The following is a 15,833-nucleotide window of genomic DNA, read 5'->3' on the forward strand; positions in this document are numbered from 1 at the left end:
TTAGACATGGAATTTATAGAGTCTAAAGACCATAAATCTGGTCGTTTATAGTTTTTCAGGTGAGGAGGCTAATGCCAAATCACAAAACGACCTTTCCAAGGTTCCTTGGCTACTTACTGTTCAAGCTGGTTTAGAATTCTAGTCTCTCTTTCACTCCTCAGCTCTGTATGTGTGTACCATTGGATACATTTAACTTCTCTGAGACTCTGTTCTTCTGTCTAATCCTTGAGATAAACTACTTATTCTTTCTTGCAAGACCCTTTCAGTCCTACCCTGTGATCTACCCCAATAAACTTAGCAATGCGATTAAGGGCTGCTGCTGCTGCTGCCAAGTCGCTTCTGTCGTGTCTGACTCTGTGCGACCCCATAGACGGCAGCCCACCAGGCTCCCCCGTCCCTGGGATTCTCCAGGCAAGAACACTGGAGTGGGTTGCCATTTCCTTCTACCAGCCAGCAGAACTGCTCATGGGTGGGAATTTCCTGGTGGTCCAGTGGTTGGGACTCTGCACTTCCAATGCAAGAGGCGCAGCTTAGAACCCAGGGCAGCCAAAACGAAGCAAAACAAAAAATACTGCTCACCATCTTCTGATTGACTCAAAATCACAGCAGAGCAATCAAGTAATGATGGGAAACAGCATTCTGAGTAATACACATGTGGGATAAACATCCTTGAGTTCCGCTGAACTGAATGCATATGTTTTGAATAATTAGATGACAGTTTTTGATCACGTGTCTTGCATGTACAGTAAGGTTGGTGAAAATACTAGAATGTTTTCCCCTGAACTCGGCAGACCACTAGATAATGTAGCATAGAGAGGTTATAGTGGTAGACTTAAAATTCAAAAATGTACAGTCTTCAGTCGTGACACAGTCATTGCTGGCAGTTTATTCACTCCTGTACCTTCAGCTGTGTGCAGGTGTGGAGCGCCATGTGGGGAGGGGTCAGGAGCCCTGGCAGCTCGCAGTGGGATATACACGGGGCATGCTGTTTGCTCTCTGACGGGAACAACCTGAGTTTGGAGTCTTTGGGGCCCAGACAGCACTGGGTCCTGGAGCACTGTGCCGCGTGGCCTCCCAATGGAGAGCATCTTTTCTTTTGCTCTCAAAGATATCTTCTTAAAGCAGTACAGTGAAGTTGGGAAGTTATAGTTTAGTTATAGTTTATTTCAAGTTGAGAGTTGTTTCTTGGAACACGCGTGACTGTATTTGGATACACAGAAGCATCTGGTGACTTACATGTTTATCTCTATTTATTTCCATGGAGAAGGATCTCTGTCTGTCTGTCTGTATATGTCTCTTAATCAGGAAAGAAACTAATTAACTTTTTAGTAACATGGACTGTAGCCCGCCAAGCTCCTGTGTCCATGGAATTCTCCAGGCAAGAATACTGGAGAGGGTTGCCATTTCCTTCTCCAGGGGATCTTAATGACCCAGGGATGGAACCCACATCTCCAGCATTGCAGGCTGATTCTTTACTTTCTGAGCCACCAGGGAAGGGCTCCCCAGCCCCCAACTTCTTTTTTTAAAGTAACATTACTGACTTAATTGCACAGTCACTTACTCTCTTCTGAAGTGCTCAGTTGTAGAGTGGGGAGGATGTTACTGTGAACTGTCCTTTTATGTACCAGGTCGAGTTGAGCCCTTCATTGCATTGGGCTCTCCTCTTGTCTTCGAAAGAAGCTTCAGGGATAGGTTTCTCCTGGGCTTTGAAAAGCTTTATCTAATTTGTTGAAACATCTGTAATTCCAAACTTTCTGTAGTAAATGTACATCATTGATGTTAATAAAATTTCTAGCTGTTGTCTTCCTTTAGAAATAGCCAAAATACTTAAGGGCCCTTAATGCACATATTCTTTAGGAAAAAAGGAGAGGGAAGAAGGTAGGAAAAATGTGTTAATTGAAGGTTCTTGTATCAGGGCATTGGTAAAACAAGTTTTTCTGTGTGTCTGCTATCACCTATGAAGTTTATGAAAAGAATGCCATCTGTAGCTACTTTTTTTTTAAAAATTGAAGTATAGTTGATTTACAATGTCTTGTTAATTTCTGCTGTACAGCAGAGTGATTCACTTGCACACACACACACATGGGAAAAGAATGTCTGATACAGAACTCGCATGGAAATATCCCAAAATATATTGTATTTGGAAAAACAACAAATCACAAGACCATGTATATCATGATCTCAGCTACACTTTAAGAAGGCACTGAACACTCACACACCTGTGTGACAGATGGAAAGAACTGGTCCATTTGCAGAAGTTATCATAGGTAATAGGTACTGTAGGAAGGGTCTTGGAGGTAATAGTGATAGAAATTCCTTGATACTTTGTTAGTCTGTATGACTGGGACCTTTTAAAGAGTTAATTCATGTGCATAGACCTGTAAGACAGTGATGGAACAGGCCACTGATGTGCGAAAAGGGCAGAATTCTGAGTCCTGAGAACATTGGTGTGTCTTGTCTGGCTTTCTACATCTACCATGCGGTTTCATGGTTTTGTTACCCTTTTTGGTGCTGGGCCTATTCTCTTTCCCTTTGAAATGGAAAAGTCTCCAGATAAAGCAGTATGTGAACCACAAATGATCACTCTGAGCAACCAGACAGAGCATTTTATGCCTGTTTTTCTCTCCTTGCCTGGGTCGAACTCAGGGCCCACTGGAATACCACCTGAGCAAAGATTCTGAGTAACCCTGGAGAAAGCATGAGGCCTTTTTTTTTTTTTTTTTTAATTCTGTTGTGCACTGGGAGTGTGTATTATTAGGGTGATGTCTATATGGCAGTATCTTCTGCCAACTTTTATTGAGTTCTTCACATTTAAAATATGTAGATAAGCTAGAACACCAATGTATCTTATAAACTTAGGAATCTTACACACTTAAGCGATAAGTTAAAGATGCCAGACATGGGTATTTACATAGAAATGTAAACAGGCAGAATCCTTCTGGTGTGAGGAGCCGAGGGAAGGGACAGTCATTGGAAGGAGGTCCTGGCGGGGCTTCTGGGACACTGGGGTGTCCTAGCTCTGAATCTGGAGATGCATGCTCACTGTGTGAAAATTCATTGAGATGTTTGCCTAAGATTGAGTACTTTTCCATAGTTCGGTTCACTCGCTCAGTTGTGTCCAACTCTTCGCAACCCCATGGACTACAGCACACCAAGCCTCCCTGTCCATCACCAACTCCTGAAGCCTGCTCAGACTCATGCCCATCGAGTCGGTGATGCCATCCAGCCATCTCATCCTCTGTTGTCCCCTTCTCTTCCTGCCCCCAATCTTTCCCATCATCAAGATCTTTTCAAATGAGTCAGTTCTTCGCATTAGGTGCCCAAAGTATTGGAGTTTCAGGTTCAGCATCAGTCCTTCAAATGAATATTCAGCATTAATTTCCTTTAGGATTGACTGGTTTGTTTGATCTCCTTGCAGTCCAAGGGACTCTCAAGAGTCTTCTCCAACACCACAATTCAAAAGCATCAGTTCTTCGGCCCTCAGCCTTCTTTATAGTCTAACTCTCACATCCATACATGACCACTGGAAAAACCATAGTTTTGACTGGATGCACCTTTGTTGGCAGAGTAATGTCTCTACTTTTTAATATGCTATTTAGGTTGGTCATAGCTTTTCTTCCAAGGAGCAAGCAAGCATCTTTTAATTTCCGTAGTTTTCCATAACAAGCCTCTAAAATGGGGAAAAAAAAAAAAAAGTAAAAGTAAAGCTCCTCTCGAAATAGATGAATGGGTGCATGGATGGATGGATCGGTAGGGAGAAGACAGTTTTCGTCGTTTCCTTTGGTTCACCACCACCCCTGTCTCCCTGCCTCAAATCAGATCATAAATTCCACAAGGTCATGGATTGCTTTTTTCCCTCAAGAACAGGCTCATAATAGGTATTGAGTGATTTTATAGTGGTAAGAAACATGAGTATTAAGTTCTACGTCCTCCAGTGAGTGGCTCAGAGATTTTTGTCCTTTGATTCTGAAAGTGTTTTAAATATTTGTTCTTAAGACATTAAAGCAAGGGAGGTGTGTATTGTAACATCTTTTCTATTCTGATTTGGAAAGACTAGCCAGAGGAGAGCCCCCTCCTCCTGTTCTGTGGGGGTCCTCACAGGCTGTTACTGACTTCATGGTGAATAGCTTAGTAAATGTTGTTTTTTGTTTGCTTGGGTTTTTCTGGCCACACTGTGTGTCTTCTGGGATCTTACTTACCTGCCTACCGATTGTACCCAGACCTCAGCAGTGAGAGCACCAAGTCCTAAAAACTAGACCGCCAGGGAAGTCCCCATTTAGAGTTTGACAAAATGTGTTTTCACTTTACTGGTAAATGGCTCATATGTTCCCTTGGAAACCTGTCTGTTTTCCCCATGTGTCCTTCAAAGGGAATGTGGGTGGGGAGTGTTAGGTGTGTTCTGGATTTGCTATCTGTTCAGTGGCTTTATTCACGAGCTTTAGCGCCAGGGATCCTGAGTGGAAGAGGTGGTATTGTTACTCAGCCTGGTTCCTCTTCCCACCCCCTGCTCCTTGTTGACTTTCAGAGCTTTAGACAAGCTGAATGGGTTCCAGCTGGAGACCTTCACGCTGAGAGTGGCCTACATCCCCGACGAGATGGCGGCCCAGCAGAGCCCCTCCCAGCAGCCCCGAGGCCGGCGTGGGTTTGGGCAGAGGGGCTCCTCGAGGCAGGGGTCTCCAGGGTCAGTGTCCAAGCAGAAGCCGTGCGACTTGCCTCTGCGCCTGCTGGTTCCCACCCAGTTCGTTGGAGCCATTATAGGAAAAGAAGGTGCCACCATTCGGAATATCACCAAACAGACCCAGTCTAAGTGAGTATTTCCTGGGATGCGATGGGTGTTTGAATCTTCATAACAGAGTATGTTGCTTGCTACTTCATGTCCTCCTGAACATGGTTACGATTCCTTCTTGTATGCTACTTGGGAATCTGGAAAAACCTTGTGATTTGATATCTTCAGTATTCATTTTATTAAAACCTGGGGCTGAACCTTAATCTTAAAGAGAACTTCAGATTTTCACACATGAATGGAAAACAAATGATACTCTTAATGGGGGAGGCCCTGACCTCTAGGTGGCTCTCTGCTCCCCCAACTCCTCCCCGACCTCCACTGGTACCTGCCTTCTGTGCTTTTAGAAGTAATTTTCTGGGTCCAACACAGAAGAGTTTTTCAGTCTTGCTTTACTTCAGTGAAGAATAATTCAGTTTATGATCTGTAGTTATCCTGTGTTTAAGCCATGTAGTTAGAATGGTTCTTTCTTTAGGATGTTGTTTGATAGTTTTAATTTGCAGTTTTGGGGTTTTAGAAGATTCTCCATCAAATACTGGAGCTAACTTTTTAGGAGTAGAAAGCAGGAGCTGTTTGTTTTATCACTGTAGTCCCAGCACTGGGCATGTTGATGGCTCTCACTTTTGTCAAATGAGTGAAATAACTGCATGTGAATTATATTTAATTCTGTTAAAGTATATCTAAGGCACTGTCTCAGTTTTGGAGCTCCAATGATTATATGTTCGTGGTTTTGCTTTAGTAACCATCCTGTGATGCTGTATGTGAAGAATTTGACCTAAAGCAACTTGATGATGAACTCTGTCCTTGCCGTTAGTTCTGTAAATGGCTACCAGGCGCATCTCTGGGACAGTTGCCACCATATTTCCTGAAGAACCGTGGATGTGCTAGGGAGAAGAGGGAGCGTGTACACACCTCTCAAGTCATTCTGTACAGAAGGGCAGGGGGATGGCCTTGGGCCAGCTACAGAGATGGCTGTGGATCATTCTGCTTTTTAAATTTAGTGAGAAAAATTATTTTGTGTGGTCCAAGGAGTTAAGCGGAGTCTTTTTCAGAAAGTACAACTATGGTGCTGTGTTTGTTCCAACAGGCTTAAGAGGTTATCCACGTTGACCACAGGCACCACGCCAGCCTTCAGGTGGCGGGCCCATTTCTGACGTAGAAGCAAAATGAACCTTGTCTAGTGGTGGTCATGCGCTCACCCCCCTGGAGGAGTGGCGCCTGGCCCTGCCTTCCCACACTTGGGAGTGGGGGAGATGCAGAGTGCTGGCTGCCTTCGTGCAAAGTCGCTGGCCTTGACTTCATAATGTCAGAGGGTAGGGACGACACCTGAACCATAGCCCAGTCAGTTTCCATCTCAGATTTGCCTCATTTTAATACACAAGCTTCTCTTTAATCAAGAGCGTCTCTCTTGCATTGATTCCCCGTTACCTGCAGAAACTAATTTTTCAGTCGTTTCCCTTCCTCATCACATGGCAGATGAAAGTTGTTCCTTTTAAAGCTGCTCATTTCCTTGTCAGAGGAAAGAGCTTCTGTGATTTAAATGAAACTGTTTGTTTTAGTTAAGCAGGAAGATGGAGGATAGAGAGGGAAGGGAAGCCATAGTTGTGTTCAATGATTCACTTGCAGCTCTGCCAACAGATTTAATTAACTCTTGCCATTGAAACTAGACATTATCAGATCCTCTGCTTCTGGAATAGCCTCACAGGGCTGCCCCAATCTGTAAAGCAACATTCCTTACTCTCAGAGGATCAGAGTTTAGTAATCCTTAGCACAGTGAGCAGGTGGAAATAAACCAGGAGGGAGGTGAGCACGTCACCTACTAGAAGAGAAGCAATACTTAGAGTGATCGGAGATTGAAACCAGTGAATGGAAAGTGGTTCCTGAGATCAGAGCTGTTATATAAGATACTCTTTTTTATTGGTTATTTCTAGACATTACTTATTTGTTTCACTTCTACTTTGCCCTTATTTTTAGCTATAGGTTTTAATTCTGAGATAAATCTTGGGTTTTCAGTTAGGCATTTGGGAAAATGAAATCCAAGCCTTCATTTTATTGGCAAAATGTAGTGGTCATTCTCATAACCTCGAGTTACATAGCCTTTCCATCTAGTGTTTGAGTGGCCAGAGGAATTTAAAATAATTTTCCCTGAACACACTTTTTTTGATAGTTGATTTTCTTTCTTGTACTTTTTAAACAGAAGACTTGTCTTTGTATTTAATTCAAAGTGTACAAGTATGTACATTAAAATAAAAGTGTTAATCTCCGTCTAACCCCTAAGGTGACCACTGAGTTGGGAATATGTCTTTGTAAGACTTGTTCCTCGTGTCTACTAACACATGTGGCTTTAAAAAGGAGTTCATATCATGGTATGAAGTGTGTTGTTTTTTCCCGTAAGATCAAGGACCTTTTGCTTTGTTGGCACCTGTAATTTTACCACATTGATGAACAGCTCTGTGATCTGGATATGTTATTTAACCATCTCTTCCTGATTGGTATTTCTAAGATGGTTCAGTTTTCTTTCTACTACACATAGTGCAGCGGTGAACACGCCTGCACCAGTGGTTTCACCCCATGGTGACGTTTTCCCCAGCTGACATCTGTCAGTGTTGGGAGCCAGTTTGGGTTGTCACACTTGGATGGGGGCAGGGGTGCTACCGGTGTCTACAGGGCAGAGGCCAGAGATGTGCAGCACCCTGCAACACACAGACTGGATTCCGCACCAAAGGGCTAGTCTGACCTGAAATGCCAGTACTGCTGGAGGGTGAGAAACACCACTCTTAGCCCACGTGTGAGACTACGTCTGTAGGAGATACTACAAGAAGTAGAATTCTTGGGTCAAAAGTTAAGAAGCAGTTCAGCGGCTGTTCTGTACTCTGCACCATGCCAGAGATGTGCGTGTCCCAGATACCCATCTGCATTACATCTGTGCAGGTCTGGAAGAGAATGACACCTTGTTTTAAGGACCAGTGAGACTGAAGATCATGGCGTGTTTAGTGGCCATTTGCCTTTTTGGATATAGAACCGCCGCCCTTTCTTTGAGTTCCACTCCTATCCCTGTTCGTTGTAGACTTTGCCCTGATCGGGGAGGCAACATGGAGAAAGAACCCGGCAAGAGGAAACCGGGGAGTGAAAGTGCCACCTGTGACGGACGGTGGCCACTCTGTGTCAGTGGAGTCAGTAGCCCCGACTTGCAGGATCCCAGCTCCAGTCCTCTTGGCTTGTGTTCCAGGCTCCCTTGTGTTTTGAGTGGAAGAAAGCCTTTCGTTTGAACCCAGACTCTTGGGTATGAGATGTTTGACCTGTGGCACTTAATAGGAAAATTAAGTACGTGCAGCTGCTCATACCCCTGCGTGAGCAGAGAGAGGGGAATATTCTTAGAATTAACATTGGCCCCGTCCATGGTGACAGCTTATCAAGACTTGCTCTTGAGGAAAGTGAGTCACCCACTCTTTGCCCAGAAGTGCTGTGACTTTATAGGTGGTGCTGACAGAGTGTTGTGAACACATGCTTACAGCGCTTGTTTCCCTCTCCCCTTGTGCCCGCCCCAAGAATTGATGTCCATCGGAAGGAGAATGCAGGTGCCGCCGAGAAGTCAATTACTATCCTCTCTACCCCTGAGGGCACCTCTGCAGCTTGTAAGTCTATTCTGGAGATTATGCATAAAGAAGCTCAAGATATAAAATTGTGAGTAAAGAGGATTAACTGGTGGGGAGGTTGATATTTTTGCGGCCTTACTTTTGGGATTCTTTGACATAATTTTTGGGAATTGCCAGCAAACAAAGGGAAATGCTGTCCTGAAGAGCGACAGAGGGTTGGCGCTGTTGTGTTGGTGGTTATAGAGCATAAGTCTTTTAAACAATTGTTTTCATTCATGTTTGGCTATGTTGTGAGTGGTGTTAATGGGAAAAGTCCAGCTGTAAAAAGAAGGCAGTTGAGGTCATAGGAAGCTCACCTAAGGTCCAAGAAGCATCCCTAGGATTTACCCAAAGCGGGGACCCCAAACCCTCACTCCTATACTTGGAGCTTGTTGGAGCTCGGCCTGTGTCTGCCAGCCCACCCTGCAGGAGCAGGGAGAACAGAGCTGGGAAGTGCCGTCTTGTGCCATGGGAAGCTGGCTGTTGATTTAGGTGTTTCCAGTTGAAACTCTAAATCTCTTGTGCATGGGAGCCCTGAGCAGAGGCTGGGTTCTCTGCTGCCTGTAGCATCTAGCATGGTGGTGTGCTGAGAGGAGGGTCCAGAGTAAGACGCTGGTCCTAGCCTGGGGGCCTAACGACCAGCGTTTAATTTGGAGGGACCTTTGAAGTACGTTACACATATTTTAATTAGAAGGTGTTATGTTTTGCTTTATTATAAGATTAAAATTCCTTTTTAATACAGAGAAAAGTGAAGAAAAAGCCCACCACTTAGATGACCCCAATGACATGTTAACACAGTGCTATCTATGTCCATGACTTGGAAAGTCAGAAAGGTGCAAAGTGAAAGCCCCTTCTCTCACTCTTATACTCTTCCCTCCAAAGTGTAACCCTGTTGAGTTTCTTCTGTTTCCCTCTATAAATCATGCATTTTATCTCCAGGAGGGTATTTAAACATTATTCTAAAATCATCCTGCTTCGTGTTGTATGTGGTATTCTGGTATTGGGGGTTTCAGAATATGAGTTTGAGTAAGGTGTTTTTAAAGAGCTAACTAGAATCCATTATTGGAAGACATTCCCTAAGATGAATAAAAGAAAACTTTTAAAAATTAACTCCTATCCAAATACTTGTCGGTGTTTTTTCATCCCCCTCTCTTCATGCATTGCTAGAATGTGGGCTAACGGTCAGCAAGCTTTACGGTGTACCTGGCAGAATGCTTCCCTACGGTAGGCAGGAAGTCAATGTTTAATGAGCGAATATTGTCCTTTTACCCTAGAATAGGTATACTTACTCTGACTTGATGGCCTTTTTATTTTGTGTTATTTTTCTTTACAGCACAGAAGAGATTCCTCTGAAGATTTTAGCCCATAATAATTTTGTAGGCCGTCTCATTGGTAAGGAAGGACGGAATCTTAAAAAGATTGAGCAGGACACTGACACGAAAATCACAATATCTCCGTAAGTGCTGCCGTGCTCGCTTTTGAATTAGAAACCTTTCAAAAATTCCATTTCCGAGCTATAGGTTATATATTAAGCGGATTACAACTCTTGGAGCTGGCCTGTCCCACCCTGCTTATACTTCACTTCTTATGCCCATTCTCTCCTGCCTGCTGTCTGTCACCCACGGTGAAAGCGTTCTCTGTTGCCGCTACAAAGGCAGGATACGCTAATACTTGACGTGCCTATTTCCTACTGAAGTCTTGCTGGGGTTTTCTGGCATCTGCTCTGAAAGCCGGAATGTAAAACCCTGCATATTATCCATCGCTGTATAACAGATTATCCCAACATTGGCCACTAAAGACAAGGGTAAACATTTCTTGCTCACCTGATTTCTGTGGAGCAGGCATTCAGGAGCACAGCATGACTGGGTGGTCCTGCTTTGGGGGTCTCTTGATGTTGCCGCCAAGCTGATGGCTGCTCTTAGAATGTGGCCTCAGCGCCTCACCTCAGCTCAGCTCCTCCACAGGGCTGTGTGGGGGCGTCTTCAAGTCATAGCAGCTCTCTTCCCTCATAGTGAACAACCTGAGACAGCAGGACAGAAGCAGCTGTGTCTTATGTAACATAGTCTTAGAGGTCACTCTCTTGGCCATTTTTTCTATTGTTGTTGACACAAGTCAGCTTCAGTCAGTGTGGGAGGTCGGTCACTGGGGAGTGGGGATCTTGGAGGCTGGTCCCCATGCATACAGTCCATGAATGCTCTGAACTTACGTGGAAAGGCCTTTCTCTTCTGAGGGTGACTTTTATTTCCTTCAGGGCACCCTAAAAAGTTGAGGGGAAAGAGACTGACGAACTAATGAAGAATAGTAGAGAAAGACTGAGGCAGTATGTTCATGGAGCAGGGAGTTTTCGTAGAAGTGGGGGTGGAAAAGGAGTGGGAGAGTCCCGCTTAGTGGGAAAGAAAACACTGCCGAACAGTGAAAAGAACAAATGATCCTACCCTGTCTTGAATTTTATGCTCAAAAAGGGGAAGGTTTTAAGAGGAGAAAAAATATATCATAAAGGCTATTCTGGAAGCAGCTATTTTAAAAGCTGTAATAGAAAATGCTTTTCAGGGGAGAGTGGGTTGAGCCTGAGGAGGAGACATACACTTGTGTACGGGGTCTGAGATGAAACATCATTGTGTAGATGTTTTTTTTTTTTTTAATATGAATTTATTTATTTTAATTGGAGGCTAATTATTTTACAACATTGTATGGTTTATATTTTATCAAGTATGGGAAGAAGTTAAGGAATAACATCCCATTCATCTGGCTCATGTTTAGCTTGAGACACTTTGCTAGTAGTGAAAATGAGAGCTTTAACCCTAAGAACATGAAAGGAAACTGTCCCAGTATTCCGTATCCTTTCCATCCATTTCCGGAGTCTTGATTCCACGGTAAGTACCGCCCATGGGTTTCCCTTCAAGGCTGTTGAATGGCTGAGACTTAGATGGTCTCAGTGTCATCTGAATGGATTTTGACGCTTCTACAGGAGCTGAGACAAGCAGAGAGTTTCTGAATATTGCTGTTACATCTTAGCTTTTTAGTTGTCTAAATGGTCATCGAGGGACTATTTTTAAAATTCAGTCAAAATGGATTGATTTGTATTATTTCCTCAAGCCTATGTCAATCTAAATTCTAAAATTAGCAACAAAAATAAGCTTAGACATATGACTTCTGGGTGCCATTTTGGGATATATTCTTGCTTATCCCTTGCTTGGTGACCCAAAAAAAATGCAGTTGCACGACAAGGCCAGTCACACCCCAGAGTGGTCAGTGCAGACTAGAAATGCACTTATTAAAGGTTATATTCATCTGGCTCTTGGGTTCCACTGAAACTATAGGTTCCTCTGGATCATTTTCTTTACTGTTCAGTTGTGAAAAAAGCTCACCGTAAGTGGTTAAGTATAATTTGTTTAAAACATGGGCTTAATTGAACTGCGTACACAGAGATATTTATTGAGAAGGTGGGAGGGGCAGTATTTTCTATTCTCCTGCAGCTGTACAATTCTTGCATTCACAACTTTTGGGGCTTACTCATTTTTCATGATGTCTAACCACCTACTTTTACACATTGCCAGCCTCCACAGTTGGGTTTGAATTGCCATCTGTGGTTGAACTATTATTAACTGTCTCCCTCCTATAATTTCCAGTCTTTTTCTTGCCTCTCTGTTTCAATCTGCAGATTGCAGGAGCTGACACTGTACAATCCGGAGCGCACCATTACGGTGAAAGGCAACGTGGAAACATGTGCCAAAGCTGAGGAAGAGATAATGAAGAAAATCAGGGAGTCTTATGAAAACGATATTGCTTCCATGAATGTTAGTTTTCTTATGAAGGAAATGTCTTTGTTTTGATGAACAGTTCAAAGATGTTTTCAATTGCCTTACCATTGATTTCTTTAATGGCATCATTGTTAGATGTGGTTTCTGATTGACTCTGAGCACCGGGGTGAGTGCCCTGGGATAGTTGGGCAGACACAGACTTGGACCTCAGGCTTGGCCATCTTTTGTGATTTTAGCTAACTTTGCGCCTTAGCTTCCTTACCTGTGACGTAAGGCTGCTGCTGCTGCTAAGTCACTTCAGTCGTGTCCGACTCTGTGCGACCCCATAAATGGCAGCCCACCAATCTCCCCCTAATACCTCCCTAAAAAAGGCTAATCTCTTCCATACAGTGTGAATTTGAGGGAGATTATGGCATTATAGGAATGTGGCTTTAGGAGTGTGTGAACTGGTGTGACTCTTAGCGTAACCATTTATTAGCTGTCGCTTTATTCTCATGGACAGCTTACTTGGTCTCTCGGAGCACCAGTTTCCTCGTCTGTAAAATGGGGCTCCTGCCTAAATTGCATGCTTATTAGGATTATAATAGATACAGTGCATATATAAAAAGCTACTTTTATGAAGAGAAATTTAAAACCTAGTTACTTGTAAACCTTGACAATAAAATAATTTCAAATGACAAAACAAATCTGTGTGCAGGTAAGGTAATTAAAGTGCATTGCTGCCGTGCCATGATGGATGGAATGGTATGGAAAATGTAGCATTTCAAAAGTCCGTCTTGAATTTTCAAGTAAATGATTGGAAAAAAAAGTTCCTGTTGGGCCTGCCATCTGAAATGTTACACCTGAAAGAAGGGAAAGTGTAAAAATGATACTGCCGTTGGGAGAAATCCTTAAATGCTAACCATTTTACCCCCACATGACTGCCTCCCTACCTTCACATGATCGCTGCTCATCCAGATGTTTCAGGGTCACTTAGGAGTAAATCCCAACCCACACATGCCTTGTAAAAACAAGCTTGAGGATGCTCAAGTCTGAACTCTGCAGTCTCCACCTTATTTTCTCAACCCTTGGCAAATGAAACCAAAACCAAATCCATTTCTGGCTCCTGGATCCATTCCAAAGATAGGTTTATTTGAAGGGACAGGAGGATGGAACCTGATTCCCAAAGGGCTTGATTTTGTTTTGATCTATAGACTCATGACCACCAAATTTTTTTCATGGAGTAAAGATCTCTTAATATTTGTTATCTGTTCTTTTTAATGAACATAACTTGTTTGCTTGCTTCTCCAAGTCATGCAAGATACTCAGTCTCTCTACTGTGTGCCCAGAGCATACAGATAACATGGATGTCTGAGTACCGAGAGCTGCTCCTAAAGGCAAGGAAGGCTGTGTTCCCTGCTTGGAGAAACCTAGTGTGCCTTCAGATCAGAGAGGAGGCAGACAGCACATGGAGTTTAAAATAGCAAGAATTATGTGCAGACATAACCTGTAACCCAAAGTACAATCACATGGAACATCTGCTTTGTTTTAAAGTTTAACTCACAAAATGATTTTTTTCTTTACTTGACAAGAGGTCACAATCTGGATATTATCACATATAAATGCTTGCTTGTACTTGATGTTGTAATTGTAAAATGAAGGGATTTTTTTTTTTTTTTTACCTTTGCAGCTTCAGGCACATCTAATTCCTGGATTAAATCTGAACGCCTTGGGTCTGTTCCCACCCACATCTGGGATGCCACCTCCCACCTCAGGGCCCCCATCAGCTATGACTCCTCCTTACCCACAGTTTGAGGTAAGACAGTGTGCCTTGCCTTTCCTTATGGTTGAAGGGGGTGACGTCAAGGGACACGGTCAGACTTTGTTGCCCTCAAGTGGTGTGACATTAAATGCTAATTGGGGAAAATCTTAAGGCAAAACCTGACCCCTGTATGACCACTTGTCAGTTTGGATCTGGTACAAGCTTTCCACTTCTAGTCACTAGGACCTTCTTCTCTTTGTAGACATACATGAGTTATTTCTTTTGAAGTTCTTGGGTGGCAGGGTTTTCAGCATATGTTTTCAGATATCAAAAGAAAAATTTGAGACTCTGGGGAGGGGGAAAGAGGTTTCTTATTTTCAAATGTAAAGGAGAGGATTTTGAATAAGGTTCCTTCATCCTGAACGTCACCTGAAAGGTCAGTAAAGACTAGATACGTTTCCCATTTTGAATGTTGTACTTTATTAAGTGGTGAGCTCAGATAGTCTTGCCCACAGATCTGCTGTGTATGTGTTTGTGTGCAGACATTAAACAGCTTTTATTTGTTTTGTAAACAGGTGTGTCATTAGGAAATAATTGTGTTAAGAAATTGTAATTTTTGTATTTGCTTTTTAAGAGTAGCATTTTCCCTGAGGTGAGGTTAGAAATAGGAGGCCAGTGATAGTATGAAAATAAATGCAGCCTAGCAGATACCATATACAAGAATTTTTTTTGAAATATTGCATTATCAATAATAATTAATAATGCACTCAGTTGCATTATCAATAATAATTGAAGACAACCATGTGAAATAAAATTAACGTTCTAGGAGCTTCCTTCTTGAATTCGTTTTTCTGTCTCTTTCTTCCTGTTTGACTCTCTTGTGACATAAAATTGCAAGTGGTAACTGCCCCACCACACTGAGGGAAGTGTTCAGGGAGGAGGTGGGGGCGCTGTTCTGCTTGGAGCACTTATAGAATAAAAAGCCACTGGAGTTCTGCAAAGAACACGGGTCATGAGACTGATCGTATTGTGTCCCTGTAAGAGTGCGGCTTGGCTTTGCCTGCCCTTGAAGCCGCCAGCGGCTGGGCGTGCTTCTCAGCTTCCGCTCTGCTCTTGCAGCCTGTGTCTTTCTCCCGTTGCTGATGGCGACATTTGCATCTTCCCCTGCCGCTAACCTGCCACTTCAAACCTCTTTGGGCCTAGAAACCATGTAACAAAGCTCCTTAATCTAAAGATAGGTATCAGAATTTTATGTCACGTGTGAACAGACTTGATTCTAAAGCTTTGTGGGGCTTCCCAGGTTGAACTAGTGGTAAAGAATCCGCCTGCCAAAGCAAAAGACTTAAAAAACAAGGGTTTCATCCCTAGGTCGGGAAGGTCCCATGGAGGAGGGCAACCCACCCCAGTATTCTTGCCTGGGAAATCCCATGGACAGAGCAGTCTGGCGTGGTGTCACACAGGGTTGGACACGACAGAAACAACTTAGCACGCACACCCACAAAGCTTTGTACCACAGCTAAAAGTGATGTGAAGTGGCTACTGTGTTTGTAGCTTGGTGCTGAAGAGGATGGGTGGAAAGAAAGCAAGCCCTGGAGGAGGCCCTGGGACCCACCATCTCTCTGCCGCTGTAGGTCAGACTCCTCTTTGCTCTAGGCTTCTTCACTCATCCATACAGTGAAGAAACTGAGCTAGATGAATGATCTCTAAGAACTGTTCTTTCCAACAGTTTTAATTTTTACAGAATTTGAAATTGTTTCTTACAAATTGAAGGTTTGCAGCAACCTGCATTGAACAAATCTATTAGTAACCATGTTTCCAAAAGCACTATTTTTAATCGGGTATGTACAGTTTGATATAATGCTGTTGTACACTTACTAGGCAACAGTGTAGTAGAAACTTCCATGCACTGGGAA

The 15,833-nt window shown here is 43.2% G+C and overlaps 1 protein-coding gene across 4 annotated transcripts in view; it reads left to right on the top strand.

The window, feature by feature from the left end:
* Positions 1 to 15,833, top strand: part of IGF2BP3 (insulin like growth factor 2 mRNA binding protein 3) — a 146,740-nt gene that overhangs the window by 117,436 nt on the left and 13,471 nt on the right. For all 4 annotated transcript variants that reach the window (XM_005679051.3, XM_005679052.2, XM_018047318.1 and 1 more), the window contains exons 6-10: positions 4,526 to 4,807; positions 8,333 to 8,467; positions 9,752 to 9,874; positions 12,080 to 12,215; positions 13,849 to 13,974. In XM_005679051.3, coding sequence (XP_005679108.1) covers positions 4,526 to 4,807; positions 8,333 to 8,467; positions 9,752 to 9,874; positions 12,080 to 12,215; positions 13,849 to 13,974 — 802 coding nt within the window. The remainder of the gene's footprint in view (positions 1 to 4,525; positions 4,808 to 8,332; positions 8,468 to 9,751; positions 9,875 to 12,079; positions 12,216 to 13,848; positions 13,975 to 15,833) is intronic.

The sequence above is a fragment of the Capra hircus genome, chromosome 4 (assembly GCF_001704415.2).
Source record: "Capra hircus breed San Clemente chromosome 4, ASM170441v1, whole genome shotgun sequence".
Lineage (NCBI taxonomy): Eukaryota > Metazoa > Chordata > Mammalia > Artiodactyla > Bovidae > Capra > Capra hircus.